Source organism: Gigantopelta aegis, chromosome 3, assembly GCF_016097555.1.
Source record: "Gigantopelta aegis isolate Gae_Host chromosome 3, Gae_host_genome, whole genome shotgun sequence".
In the NCBI taxonomy this organism is placed as follows: Eukaryota; Metazoa; Mollusca; class Gastropoda; order Neomphalida; family Peltospiridae; genus Gigantopelta; species Gigantopelta aegis.
This window is the reverse complement of record NC_054701.1, coordinates 30,792,136-30,807,051: the sequence shown is the minus strand read 5'-3', so window position 1 is coordinate 30,807,051 and position 14,916 is coordinate 30,792,136. Positions and strand designations below refer to the sequence as shown.

Here is a 14,916-nt window from a genome sequence, read left to right as displayed (position 1 = left end):
TGATGGATAGTTTGAAAAAGGATTTACAGCCTATAGAGTAAATTTACAGAAATTCTGCTTGCATAATAGATGGAATGGCCCTTGTGCAGAAAATTAATGCAGATGGTATGACCTTTGCCGACTTATCTCAGATGTTGCATAGGATGGTGTTGAGGGAAGGTTCGGTCTCGAGACGTGTTGATGTCGTGTTTGACGTATATCGTGAGCAATCGATAAAAGACGCAGAGCGCGTTAATCGGGGGACTGCCAGTGGGACTACATTCAAAGCTATTGCCCAAGGACACAGGATAAAACAGTGGAGAAAGTTCCTTCGGACGTCAGAAAACAAAAACAGACTTATTGAATTTCTTGCAAATGATTGGAGCAGCGCAGATCAACGGGAGAAACTAGCAAATAAAGAAATGTTTGTTACAGTAGTAGAAAAGTGTCAGAAACTGACAGTGAACTCTGTCAGTAATGTTGAATGCCTCGGGTCTGGTCAGGAAGAAGCGGACACAAGGATGCTATTGCATGCCGCACATTGTGCAAAATATGGTTTTTCTCCAGTTTTGATTGTATCTGAGGACACAGATGTGTTCGTTTTATGCGTAGCATTCTCCTCCAAAATACCCTGCCCAATTTACATCAAAAGTGGCACAAAAACCCGCATCCAGTACACTGACATACGGAAAGTTGCAAACATACTTGGGCATGATATATGTGACGCATTTCTTGGACTTCACGCCTTCACAGGGTACGACACAGTGAGTTCATTTGCTGGCAAAGGCAAGCTTTCCACTTTAAAACTAGTCTGCAAAAGTGAGGAACATCAAGAAACGTTGAAACGCCTTGGTTCCAATTGGGATTTGTCTACTGACCTCTTCAACAGTGTAGAGGCCCTTACTGCTCAGGCTCTAAAACAAAAAGAATCAATGAACTACGTTTCAATCTGTTCTGTGCCCGGAAAGGTGAGGCAGAATCATGGCAGCTCCCCCCATGTTCAAAGTCCTTACTTAACCACAGTAAGAGGGCGAATTACCAGTGTGGAATATGGAAGAGGAGCTTGGGGGCATTCCCGGAGATTCCCCCAGCCATTGGCAATGGATGGACAATTGAAAATGATGAACTGGTCATTAATTGGAGTGATGCACCACCTGCCCCAGAAGCTGTTATGGAACTTCTTTCCTGCACTTGTTCAAAGGAGTGTGTTGAGGAAATCTGCACTTGTCTTCAAAATAATCTGAAGTGTAGATATATGTGCAAACTGATAACTTGTTCCAATCAGAAAGACACTGAGGATGACTTTGTGACTTTAAACGATATAGACGATGGTGACAGCGGCGATGATGACGACGACGATGCTAGCGAAAGTGATTGATCTTCAGTTTCAGGTGTTACCTTCTCAGTAACAAGTTGGCCGCCTCTGCCTAGATTCACAATTGCACTGTTTTCATCTTAAATCTTTGTATTCTTTTGAAAGCTGCGAACCGTTTACCACTAATATGCACTGTTTTCCATGGTTTGGGGTTAAACTTTTGTGGATAGTTTGGACTAAAAAACTCTGTTTAGCTGAGTATCTCTGGAATAAACCGTTTACTAGTAATTTTTATGATCTATGGTATATATAGGCCATGTTTACATGGCTCAATGCGCAGGTTTACGGCAATCTCCCAAAATTTTGACGTTTTGACCTCTGATGACCTTGATAATGACCTAATTTGCATAAGACACATTCCATGTGACAGAACTCTTGATAAGCAGAAAAATGAGTGGTCATTTGGTTTATTATTCCATATACTTTGAATTATTGCATTTTTCATTTCCCCTACTCCAAATCGGAGAAATTTTCGTCTTTTTAAAAATATGTCTGGAATTATTCCATGTCCTGCCTCAGTTGATAATTATAAACTCATTATGTTTTTAAAAATGGGTTTTAAACTCCTTCAGCTATAATAAGACTAATTTTGCTTGAAGAAATTCCAATTGGTTTGGTTCCTATTATGATTTCTTGAGTGGGCATCTAAATTGTAGGCACCAGCAAAAAATCATGACCTTTTGACCTCTGGTGACCTTGATAATGACCAAATTTGCATAAAACCTATTTTACTTAATAAAATATTTAATAAGCAGCACTATGAGTGGTCATTTGTTTAATTATTCCTCCTACTTTTGGAGTAATTGCATTTTTGATTTGCCCTACCCCAAAATTTTGTCCTCAATTTTCGACATGCATACCCACATTCAAAGGCCGATTACTACAATTTAGCTGTGGATCCAGCTTTGGCTTCAAAGATTTTCTGAAACTATAGACCTAGTACTTTCAGAAAATCATAATGGCGTTTATTCCCTCCAGGTGGTACCAATATCTGGGCTAGCTCATGGCCTACCACGGCCTTGGTAACACCAGTTGTGGAAAACTGGCTGGAACGAGAAATAGCAAGCGCTGTACCACTGAGCTACGCACCGCCCATTCATGAAAAAGTCTCATTTCCTTCTTACTAACTGTCCTATTTGTATTGATTTTTCGCAACTTTTTATCATGATCAACTGAAATCCAAGTGGGTTTTTTCTTATTTTGTTGATGTTTTCATCCTTCTAAACTAGTTATTTATTCAACATATATAGTGCTCTAATTAGTCATAGAAATTTCTTAAATATATGTCCATATATTGATTTAAAAAACAACAACAAACAATGCCAAATCGATGTATTCGTCAAATAAACATATAAAAGGAAATCGTCCCACGCATTACACAAATTTTCGTATAATTATTCTTATTTGTTACTGAAGTAATTAATATGGACGCTGATTAGTATATTACACTTAAAACCACTGGTATTCAGCCCTTATACGTTTGTTTGAGAGTACCCATTTAAGATCGTGAAATCAAAATAGTTGGGGGTTGAGTCAAGCTGGCCAAAATGTCCTACGCAGTGTTGTGTCAGTATGACATTAATTATGGAGCAAACTACTTATATGATTGAAATTTCTTTTGAACAACGACATATACCTAATGTATCTACTTTGTCTGAATTTACTGGCGTCTGAATTATAGTGGTGGTACATAACGTCATATTTTCTTGCATGAATAAAACTGCCAGGCAAAATTTAATCCCACTTATAAATTACTGTTGTAGCAAAAACAATCCATCCCAGATTTGCAGAACCAAATTTTATACATATAAATAAAAAAAGACTAGACGTATTCAAACATTTTTTTTCACAGCTACCGGGTTAACACCATCACCCCCCCCCCCCCCCCCCCCCAAAAAAAAAAAAATCCATTTTCATTCCTTTTGGAAGGAGATTGTGTACAGAGTTTCGAAATATTTTTGTTGTATTGAAAGTGTATGGATGACATTATAAGCCTAGGCATAATGAAGTTGAAAAACATGTTTAAAAATAATATACTTGTAACAGACAAGACTTTTGCCAGTTTTTCTGCAAATCTGATTTGCATAGTCACTTGCTGGTATTGATAAAAACAATTGTATAAGTTAACTGTGATGCGATTGCTTAGTCTTGTTCTGTGTAAACGTCATTAAGCCTTAGTTTTTGGTCACATCTAAACGAAGTTGGAAGGTGATATACAAGTATCGCTGTCTACGTTAAAGAGACTAATCTGATTTTACAGCCATTTTAACGTGTTTTCGGACGTATAACCTTTTGAAAATTATTAAAATTATAATTTATTTAAATATTTTTGCTGTTAATATGGATATAGATCTGGTACATTTTTGACCATAGCATGAATAGAGAAAAAAAACGAATGACAGTTTGATACCAGTTCTCTTACGAGTTGTTTAATGATATGAATAGTATCTCAAAGACACTAGTATTTCTGTTCTTAGACATCCTTTAAAAAAGGGTCTTTCTCAAACTGGCAACGCTTCCAAGTGACCATTTATTATAGCCCTCGTTCTGGTATGCCGAAATCAGCATCATGTCGTGAAGACCGGTATCTTGTACACGTGACATTACGACAGACAGACAGGTAAATTACGTCAACACACTGTCACCGTCTTAGGGAACAACTGAGAAGTCGCAACAGGTAGAGATCTATGGCCAGACAAGTAGGAATCGTCTACGAGCCAACATTTGATCTCGCAATTGCCGAAGCCGTTATCATAAAAACGTCAACAGTCCTTTGACGTGACGTCAACAATGCTTTAACGTTTTATTAATATGCTTATTGATGTCAAAGCGATACTACGTACATTCATCTGAATATAGTTTAAATTCAGAAATGTGCGAAAAGATCGCTGTTTGACATTTATAATCATATTTATTTAAAATGGCTATACATATAAAACATTTGTGCATGGATCTAATACTACCTAATGACGACATGTAACTACTGTGCTGTTCGGTTCCAATATTCCCTGCAAATCTGGGTGGATCTGTCAATAGAGGTAAGTGATTGATTAATTGTTTGTTTGTTTAACTGGTTGTGTTTTTTTAAGGACCGATGAAAAATATTTGTTTTGTTTAACGATACCACTAGAGCACATCGATTTATTAATCATCGGCTACTGGATGCCAAACATTTGGTAATTTTGACAGTCATAAAGAGGAAACCCGCTACATTTCTTCCACTAGTAGCAAGGGATCTTTTATATGCGAGGACCGATGAAGTAGGAGGTTGGGTGTTTAGCCAGTATTTTATACAAGAAATGTTAATTCAGGTTAATCCAGCTCAGTTCAATTCTTGCATCAAGTTAAACATAAGAACTGCTCCCGAAGGACTGCTAATGTGGATCCAAGAGGAGGGTGTTGGAGGGGCACACCTCACCCACCCCATCCATCCTGAAATTCGCAATGTCCTCCCCCCCCCCAAAAAAAAAAAAAAAAAAAAAATCCAGTGTTGTGGCAGATGAAAATGATGCATTTCTTCGTTTTTAGCGGAGAACATATTTACAGTATTCAGCTTAATATTTCTGTGGATGATTACTATGCAGATAATACAATGTTAGTTTACTTTTCAATACTGTAGATGACCCTTTTAAGCGTTGCGCCCACTACCTTGAAATATTCTGCAACCGTCCCTGCCAGTTATGACAATGTTACAAAATTACTAGGCCTACCCCACCCCAAAACCCACCAATCCCTTCTCCATCGCCAGCTTCACAGTCTTGTTTTGTTCCCTGCTTGAGTTCACGCTGGATTCGCCATTGGCATGTGTGTGTGTGTGTGTGTGTGTGTGAAATAACGTGCATATCCTTGGAAATTGTTGCTTGTACTTATCCAGTCCAAATTTTAAAAATAGAACGCTCTCTGGATGGTAGAGGTAACATTCGTTGAGGTATGAAAAGTTGTAGATCGATCGCTTTTTCTTGTCTCAACCAGTGTCACACGAATCAAAGACTGGTATGTACTGTCCTGTCTGTGAGAAAGTGCATGGTAAATGTTTTGCTCCTATTCGTTTGGAGTAGCATGTGTGATGGAGCGCATTTCAGGCACAGCGGAGCAGGTGGGCTGCCCCCCCCACACACACACACACACACACCATAAATCTGAATAAAAAATATTATTGGTTGTAAATCTTAAGACTGAGCTGAATTGTACTTGTAGAATGCAGGAAATTGTATTTCAGGACATCTCGTTTTCATAAGATTACGGGGAGCATACACCCTAACCCACTAGAAACTTTGCTTTGCGCCCTCGGTCTGTTAGCCCCAACTCACAATGTCTACTTTCTTCCGCCGTGCCTGTATTTCATTACGTGATGAAAAGCTGGCAAATTCCACCAGATATATAAGGACAAACACGTGAATAGTATGTGTATATTTAATATCGACGTTAATTAGTTTACAATGATAACGACTTGAATCAGTGTGTTTAAAAGCTGAAAACAAATACGATTGACAAACAAACAAAACAAATAACAACAACAAACAAGTAAAGCATTGTGTGTTTCCGTGAACCTGACCCTACCTAGAATAAAAAAAGGCCGACCCTAAAAATTATGTTCGATGTATTAGTTTGTGTTTTTCGATTTTAAAGCAGTTGAAAAGCGTACATATGTAACATTTTATCTGAACCCGTAGGGGTGAATTTAGTTTTTTGTTTGACTGTGTGTATATATAAATATATATAACAGTAATTAAACAAAGAATTATCTATCAAACCATATGTTTAGGCACGTTCCCGAAAACACACTTTTTTTTTTCAGACCATGCCATATTATCAGCTGGTGGGTTTTTTGTGGTTTTAAAAAATTATTAGTATTATTCATGTCACACCAGAGTGCGATGGGTTTTTTTTAATGGTAACTATAGGATTCGTCTGTGGCTGAGCGTAGAATCGACTGGCCACAGTGGAATGTTAATAATATGTAAGATTATTATTATTATTATTATTATTATTTTGTAATATGTCACAAAATAATAATGACTTGTCTGTGAGATATTTTAAATTACAGACGGTGAACAGTCAATGGCTGCACGTTCTGCTATATTTATGGGGCGACCATTTTATTCACATCCTTCAACACTGGTGAGCCTTGCTGAGTTACTGATTCTGAAACGAAAAAAAGAAAAACTAGTATCATATATATAACACAATACAATATTTGAGTATGAGTGTTATTCCACCCCTCCATTTATCCAGTCATCCTCCGTCCGTTCATCCATTCACCATCCTTCCATCCCTTACATCCACCATCCTTCCATGCATCATCCAATAACATATTCATTCATCCATATACTCATCGATTCATCCACAGATACATTAACTCATCCATCCATCCATTCATCCATCCATTCATTCACACACACACAGAGAGAGAGAGAGAGAGAGAGAGAGAGAGAGAGAGAGAGAGAGAGAGAGAGAGAGAGAGGGGCACATACACACACAGAGAGAGAGAGAGAGAGAGAGAGAGAGAGAGAGAGAGACGCACAGACACACACACACACAGACAGATAGAGAGAGAGAGAGAGAGAGAGAGAGAGAGAGAGAGAGAGAGATACAGACAGACACACACACACACACAGAGAGAGAGACACACACACACACAGAAACACACACACACACACACCTTCCATTTATTCACTCGCCCATCCACCCATCTATCAATTCAGACAACGTTACATTCACCCATGCCATCCATCCGTCCATTTATCAATGCAGTCACACACATCCATACATTTATCTATCAATAGGGGCGGGACGTAGTCCAGTGGTAAAGCGCTCGCTCGATGCGCGGTCGATCTGGGATCGATCCCCGTCGGTGGGCCCATTGGGCTATTTCTCGCTCCAGCCAGTGCACCACGACTGGTACATCAAAGGCCGTGGTATGTGCTATCCTGTCTATGGGATGGTGCATATAAAAGATCCCTTGCTGCTAATCGAAAAGTGTAGCCCATGTAGGTCAAATATTGTTAAAATAGCAACAGATCCAAAATTGTAAGTAAAAACAGCATTTTTTTTTTTTTTTTTTTTACATTTGTGAAATATAAGTTAGTCCCCATACTTTTCTAAAATTCCATATTCAGTTGGGTTATCTTTTTTTTCGGGCCAACCGATATGGATATTTACAGATAAGAGCTATATTGTGGCAAACTTAAGTCAAAATTACTCATATAGCTCCTCAACTTTACTTTCGATGAATCAATGAAAAATTACCTCAAGAAACTGCGCAAATTTTAATATTTGGACTTAATCCTACCGAACCTTTACAATTCAATAACACCACAGATACACCACGGTCGGGCTGCTGGTGATCTCTTGCACTTGCCAACGCGGGTGGTCCCTTCTCCCTCCCATCCCAACCCCTTTCCTGTCCTGGACGAATGAGCCCGTGTCTGTCAACACCTATGTCCATGACAGGTGCGTACTACAACAGCTTGCTCTGAATGTGCACGTTAAGCTCTATGACCTGACCTACATATTTACAGATAGACAGACAGACACTCTGTTCGGCCGGCCATTCACCCATTCCATTCAGCCAGCCATCTAGCTATCCAACCACTCCCACCCAGTCGGCCAGCCAGCCAGCCAGCCACGAACCAGCCAGTCGGCCGGCCGGCCGGCCAGTCAGCCATACAATAATGGATTTTTTTTTTTTTTTTTTTTTTTGTTAATTACATTTTTACAGTTTTGTTTTGGTTGTTTAACTGACGCATTATCTTGCCTGACACATTACCCGGAGCCCTGACGTATTGTTGTGACTAATGCATCATCTTGAGTGACATCATTTTACAAACGCCTCACGAAACATGGCCAGCTGCGTTCAGCCAACCATTTTTCGTTAAAACTTTTGCAAACTGTTTTGACTGGTTCCCGAAGTAGTTATTCGGTTTACCTTGCAGCGTAAAAACCGGTATTGCGAGCGTTAGCGATTAATGTCTGGCTGAACTTGCCCCTGAACTTCGTGTACCTGTAGGCCTACGCACGTAGTTGGTGTATTTTTGTACCTTTGATAAGATCGTCGTGCTCGGCGGTGCGTTCTACTTAGTCATATAAAGCAACTTTAAAAAGTATAGTCATACAATATATGTATTGTAAAACACAACGTAGCTAACTCATAGGCGTGGGTTCTAGCTCAGTCAGTAGAGCGCTCGCCGGAGTTGTATGTACTTGTTGTAGGATCAAACCCCCGTCCTAGAACTCTACGACTGGCATATCAAAAGCCGTGGTATGTGCTGTCCTATCTGCCTGTGGGAAAGTGTATATAAAAGATCCCTTGCTGCTAATGGAAAAATGTAGCAGCTTTCGATGAGCAGCCAGGGATCTTTTATATGTACCATCCCAAAGACAGGATCATGTAAAAGACTCCTTGGTAGGGGGGGGGGGGGGGGGGGGGGGGGGCGAGGCGTAGCCCAGTGGTACAATACCCGCGCAGTCGGTTTGGGATCGATCCCCGTCAGTGGGCCCATTGCGCTATTTCTCGCTCCAGCCAGTGCATCACGACTGGTACATCAAAGGCCGTGGTATGTGCTATCCTGTCTATGGGATGGTGCATATAAAAGATCCTTTGCTGCTAATTGAAAAGAGTAGCCCATGAAGTAGTGACAGCGGGTTTCCTGCCGCAATATCTGTGTGGTCATTAACCATATGTCTGACGCCATATAACCGTAAATAAAATGTGTTCAGTGCGTCGTTAAAAACCATTTTCCTTCCTTCCTTCCTAGTTGCTAATTGAACTTTGTGTTGTGATGCTGGCGTCGTTACACAAACACACAGATTCCTTTTTTTGTTTAAGTTAATTGGGGTTCATGATAATTTAAATTTATTAGTTCCATTTTTTCTTCTGTAAAAGCATACGAGAAGGGCGGGTCAAGCGAGGATATTACTAGTCCACCCCTCCCCGTGTTGGAGCAGAAGGTCGCATTCGGGTAAAAACGATGGAGACGTTCGGACAAATGAGCTGGTCTGGATGTTTTCATCATTCTACTCATAATATTATTTGTAATCCATGTGAAACTGCGTAGTGATTAGCTTGTAACACCATATATAGTGTTTGGTAGCAATTCGAATGGGCCCTATGAATAGATGTTGTTATCCAGATTAAGGCATTTTAGTATGATTCGGGGGAAAAATCAACCTGCCCTCCAACAAAAATGGGAGTCCGTACGCATTATCACATCGTTAACATGCCGATTGTGGAGTACTGGTTGAAACAAAAACATGAACGATGTGTCCATTAAGATTTGTGATAGGGTGGGGGTGGGGAGATGTGGTCGTGCGATCATGATCAAATCAGGAGAAAGATCTAATACTGCACAACATCCTACCTGCCTCTGCTTGAGTTTTATGTTTAAAATGATTTTACCTGGACCGTTCTTTGCGGGATAGCCCATCATGTTGTTCATATACTGCTGCATCACTCGTCTCTGTTGTTCCGTCATGCCGGGGCCTCCCATCATGCCGTTGCGCCACATCATGCCAGGGCCTCTCATCATGCCAGGGCCTCCCATCATGCCGTTACGCCACATCATGCCAGGGCCTCCCATCATGCCAGGGCCTCCCATCATGCCGTTGCGCCACATCATGCCGGGGCCCCCCATCATGCCGTAGTTGCCGGGTCCCCTCTGTTTCGACTTATGATGGTGTCTAGTTCGCGACCCGTGGATCTTCTTGATGTGTTTCTTCATCTGCTCTCGGTGTTTCTGCATCTCCTCGGGGTTGCCCCAGCTCGCCATCATGTTCTGGCGGAATTTCTTCATCGCTTCAACGTGCTCACGAGTTGCGGCTTCGTCTCCCCCGAACATCTGACCCATCATCCCTCCCATGCCAAACCCCATGTTATTGTTGTTCGTGAGGATGTCTTTAGGCGCTTGCCCTTCCTGGGATGCAACGTAGCCTAATAAACATATTACTGAAAATAAAAAAGAAAAGCAAATAGTTAAAAATAAATGATAATCAACAAATACATTGTTAAAAATACGAAAACCAACAAAATCTTAGATGTTGTGAGTGCGTTATTTTTCAATTTAAATGTTTTTGGCTTTAGTTGGGGTTTTTTCTTCTTTATTTTAACATTTTAAATACTCTGGGTGTGGTCTCTTCAATTTAAAATACTTTTCAAATATAATTTTACAAGTAAGGTGGACAAATGTATCATACTATAGTAGCTCAAACACTGTCATCGACATAGGAAATATAGACAAACTAATGAGCTGGTATAAACTATAAACCAACTCTACTGTATACAACCAGACAGACAGACAAACAATATAGACATATGAATTGTTTATTAAAGTCTCACCTCAGTTATAAAATATACATCATCACTAAATGCAATAAAATCTACAATATCACTGAGCCATTCACAATAAATTTATGAGAGAATATTAAAAAATAATCGACAGGTATATAATACATTAATAAAATATTTAAATAATTTAACACAAAATAAAATACACTATAATTAACAACTTTCAAGTATAGACAGTATAGATTTAAAAATATGTTATTAAAACACATTAAATGAAGTTAATAAAACAAAATATCATACAATATTAAAGGGACATTCCTGAGTTTGCTGCATTGTAAGATGTTTCCGACTAATAAAATATTTCTACGATTAAACTTACATATTAAATATATTTTCCTATTTAGAGTATCAGTGTCTGTATATTTAATGTGTTTCTGGTAGTCTTAATATTTGTAAGAAGCCCAAACTGGATTTTGTCTTCAAATAATTTCGTACGTACGAAAAACAATTGTATTTTAGGAAACAAAATTTAAAAAAAAACATTTTTTTATTTTTTTATTTTTTTTATTTTTTATTGACCCCAGACACACAAGTATGGCAGTGTCAGGGTTGGGGGCCCTGATTTCACTACCTTACATCCATGTTATAAGTACATATGAACATTATTTATATATATAATATAGTGTAATTAGAATCAATATAATAATATTAATAAGCATGAATACATGAAAACATGGAATTCACTAATATGTGGGGTTAACAGTGAAGATAGAGGTAGAGGAAAGATTTGAAGGAAATGGTAAAGGGAGAAAAGAGAAGGTAAGGAAGGAAGAAGGAAAGAAAGCGTGAATTAAATACTTTCATTTCGAAAGAGAAAACATATTTGTATTGAAATACCTCTAGAACATTGTATTGCCATGTCTTGTTTCTAGGTATCTGGACCAAGGTGCCCAATATTCCTCAAATTCTTGAAATTGACCATTTTTGAGAAGTATATATTTTTCAATTTCTATTTTATCTTTTAAAATATTTTTAAAAAACATATATGTTAGGTCCATATTTCTGCATTTTAGATCTATATATAGTATTTAACATTGATAATGAGCCAATTAATAAATACATCTTGCTTTTTTCCCTCTTTATGATTCCAAACAAGACTGTCTGTTTATTGAGTTGTGTATGTTCACCTTTGTCCTGAATCCATCGTTCAATTTCCTTCCATAAAAGAAAGACTTTAGAGCAGTCATAGAACAAATGCTCCAATGTAACTAAATAAAATTTAACCTAGTACAAATATTAGAACGATCAGAAACACGTTTAATATACAGCCACGAATATTTTATGCAGAAAAGTATATTTGATATGTAATTACAATCGTTAAAAAGTCTCTATTAGTCGATAACATCTTAAAAATTGCAGCAAACTCAGGAATGTCCCTAAATGTTACTTTTGTGCAACCTATTTTTGGTTCTTGCATTAAAGGCGCAGATGCTAGTTTTACTCGTTGAGAAAGATAGAACTATTATATCTTATTTAAAATACATTCAATTCAATTATTAAGACATTTAATGTATAAAAAAACCAATGACGCTTTTCTAACATATGGACATGTAAAAATACGACGTAACTTTTTCCCTAGAATAATATATCAAAACATGATTTTGGCAGGCCAAGGCCTCTGAAAATTGTGAGAAGCTTCGTTCGCAAACCAAATCTACTTTTGTGCAACCTATTTTTGGTTCTCGCATTAAAGGCGCAGATGCTAGTTTTAACCTGTAAACAAATGGACACTAAGTTTAGTTCATTTACAAACCTGTAATTCATTTGGATAAAGTTACAATAAAATGAAATAAAAGTCTGTGACGTTAAAACAGAAAATATCCTTATAAATAGACTAGAATTCGAATCAATAAACCGCTACTTCTGAGACGCACGTGCGTTTTGTAAAATATGAACAATGCAATTTTTGATACTACAAACACCAGGATGACCAGAAACACTTCGGTTCTACGGAAATGGATAATCTAAAGAATAAAATATAAGTAATGTTTGATTTCAGTGATCATAAACGGTTCTAATAATGACAAATATGCTGTTGTGTTTAAAAACTAGGGTATGTCCCTTTAAATTAAGGGCATCTTATCATTTACATGGACTTAACTGGTTGCGTAAAAAGGAAATGGGTACCTAAATTAGTTTTTGTGTAATCGACAAATGGGTTCAAGTGTGTGTGCAGAGGGGGCGTTTAGGGTTCGAACCTCCTTGCCTTTAAAAAAAAATATATAACCTCCGGGTGAAACATGACCCGACCCCCTAGAAATTTCGCTCATCAGTCTTGACCTGTCATGTACAATTTCATGCACATGCGTTTGGGGATACACGCATTTTTTATTTTCAGATGCCCGTTCAAGCAGTACATTTCCTGATTTAGAAATACATTTGTATATTTAAAGAAGAACCCTGTATTTACTATGGATCTAACGATTTACTTGATTGTATTGTTAATGTGGGGGAATTTTATTTTATTTTTATTTATTTGTTTATTTTATTATTATTATTATTATTTTTTTTTTTTTTTTTTTTTTTTTTTGGTTTAGAATTAGATAAATTATTCCCCCAGAAACACAACCCCAAACCCATACAAGCCATTTGTATTCATAATTGAGATGAGTTTTTGTTTGTTTTTGTTTCTTTGTTTGTTTTGTTTGTTTAGGGTTTTTTCCTGTTTCCAGTTCGATTCATTAATGTCTTATATGTACGTGTATTTCCTATCCACGGGACGTCATGCAGATGTTTACTTTCTAATCAATGTCTACATTAACTGTGTGTAGTGACTCAATGCACATAGGTTTGAACAAAGTCAATAATGCGTAGAGATGAATGTATTCAAACTAGCACGTATCTACACTATAGTTTTCTAAATTACACAAGACGAAAATTTAGAAACCACCATTTGCAGTGTAGCACACCTTTAATAAATACTCACTTCGTATTGATAATTAACATAATTTACTAACCTAGCAGAGCCAGCGTCGCCATTGTGGATGTTGATTTCCGACTCCCTGCCGCTGATGTTGAACAATGCGTCTGTTTCGTCACACGATTCTTTTACACTAAGCAGTTTACGTCCTCGGGATAGAACGTGACTGTGGTGCTCTAGATTAAAGGGTCAATGGTTTCTTTTATGGTGTGTGTTCCTTGCGGTGTCAGGTACAAGCATTCGGTGTATTCATACATTTTTAACCAGTGTTTATGTGCAGCTAGTTAATATCATTTGATCTGTTTTCGGTTGTTGTTGTTTTTCGGTGTGTTTTTTTATTATTTCTCTTGTCTGTCTGTTTGTCTGTCAGTCTGTGTCTGTGCCTGTGTCTGTGTCTGTGTCACCTCGACTAATACTCTCTCTCTCTCTCTCTCTCTCTCTCTCTCTCTCTCTCTCTCTCTCTCTCTCACACACACACACACACACACATACACACACACACACCGCGACCTTGTACTTGAATTCTGGTGATGGAGGTCACCCACTACTGTAGAAATGCAGGATTAAGCTCGGCGTTTCACTAAATAAGAGCCGATCTGCCTGACATGACTAAGTTCCTAGTATGAAGCACGCACAATGGAAAAGCTCATTATCTCGTGTGTTGCGTCCTCATAGCAGATATTACTTTTAAAACATTGTTAAAACAGTCACACTTTTGTGGTTAAATTGCAGGTACTGCTGGGTTCGCCTCCCGGTACCGGGTCCCACTCAGAGCGAGTTTAACGACTCCGTGGGTAGGTGTAAGGCCACTACGTCCCGCCCCCTATTTGTAATACACCTTGGTAACACATGATATAATGTTAGTGGTTGGGGAAGATACACAACCCCCCCACCCCACCCCACCCCATCTACCGCTTCTGACGGCTATGACATCGGTATTGTTAACAGATCGATTACATGTGGAGAGTTCGACATTTATACATTTTTAAAATAAAATAAAATACGAAACAAAACCAAAACAAATAAAAAAATACACTCACAAAAAAATAAACAAAATAAATAAATTTTAAAAATCCACCACCACCACCAGAACAAAACGAAGGGGCTTTGTAAATATTACAAGACAAAAAAATCCAATAATCAAAAAATAATATGGGTGGGTGGGTGAATAGTCCATTTGGAATTAAAAATTTTTTTTTTTAGAAAGATTTTACTTTTTGCAGTGGAGTTAATAAAGAGTTTATTTTTTTATTTTAAAATTTCTATCGATTCCCTTTTGACGAAAACGGATTATAGCGT

General features: G+C 38.1%; 1 protein-coding gene across 1 annotated transcript; it reads right to left on the bottom strand.

The window, feature by feature from the left end:
• Window positions 1-5,753: 5,753 nt before the first annotated feature.
• LOC121367873 (collagen alpha-3(IV) chain-like) lies at window positions 5,754-13,812 on the bottom strand. The gene is made up of 3 exons (XM_041492311.1): window positions 13,655-13,812; window positions 9,753-10,298; window positions 5,754-6,499 (listed from the first exon to the last, which is right to left on the bottom strand). The coding sequence occupies exons 1-3, from the start codon at window positions 13,674-13,676 to the stop codon at window positions 6,438-6,440; spliced, it is 630 nt and encodes a 209-aa protein (XP_041348245.1). The 5' UTR covers window positions 13,677-13,812; the 3' UTR covers window positions 5,754-6,437.
• Between the last annotated feature and the right edge of the window lie 1,104 nt (window positions 13,813-14,916).

Excerpts from the sequence above, each read along its gene's own strand:
- LOC121367873 (XM_041492311.1), bottom strand. The coding sequence starts at position 13,676 with ATGGCGACGCTGGCTCTGCTAG. Across the intron at positions 10,299-13,654 it reads GGCGACGCTGGCTCTGCTAG|TAATATGTTTATTAGGCTAC; the intron begins GTTAGTAAATTA and ends TTTTATTTTCAG. Across the intron at positions 6,500-9,752 it reads TCCCGCAAAGAACGGTCCAG|AATCAGTAACTCAGCAAGGC; the intron begins GTAAAATCATTT and ends TTTTCGTTTCAG.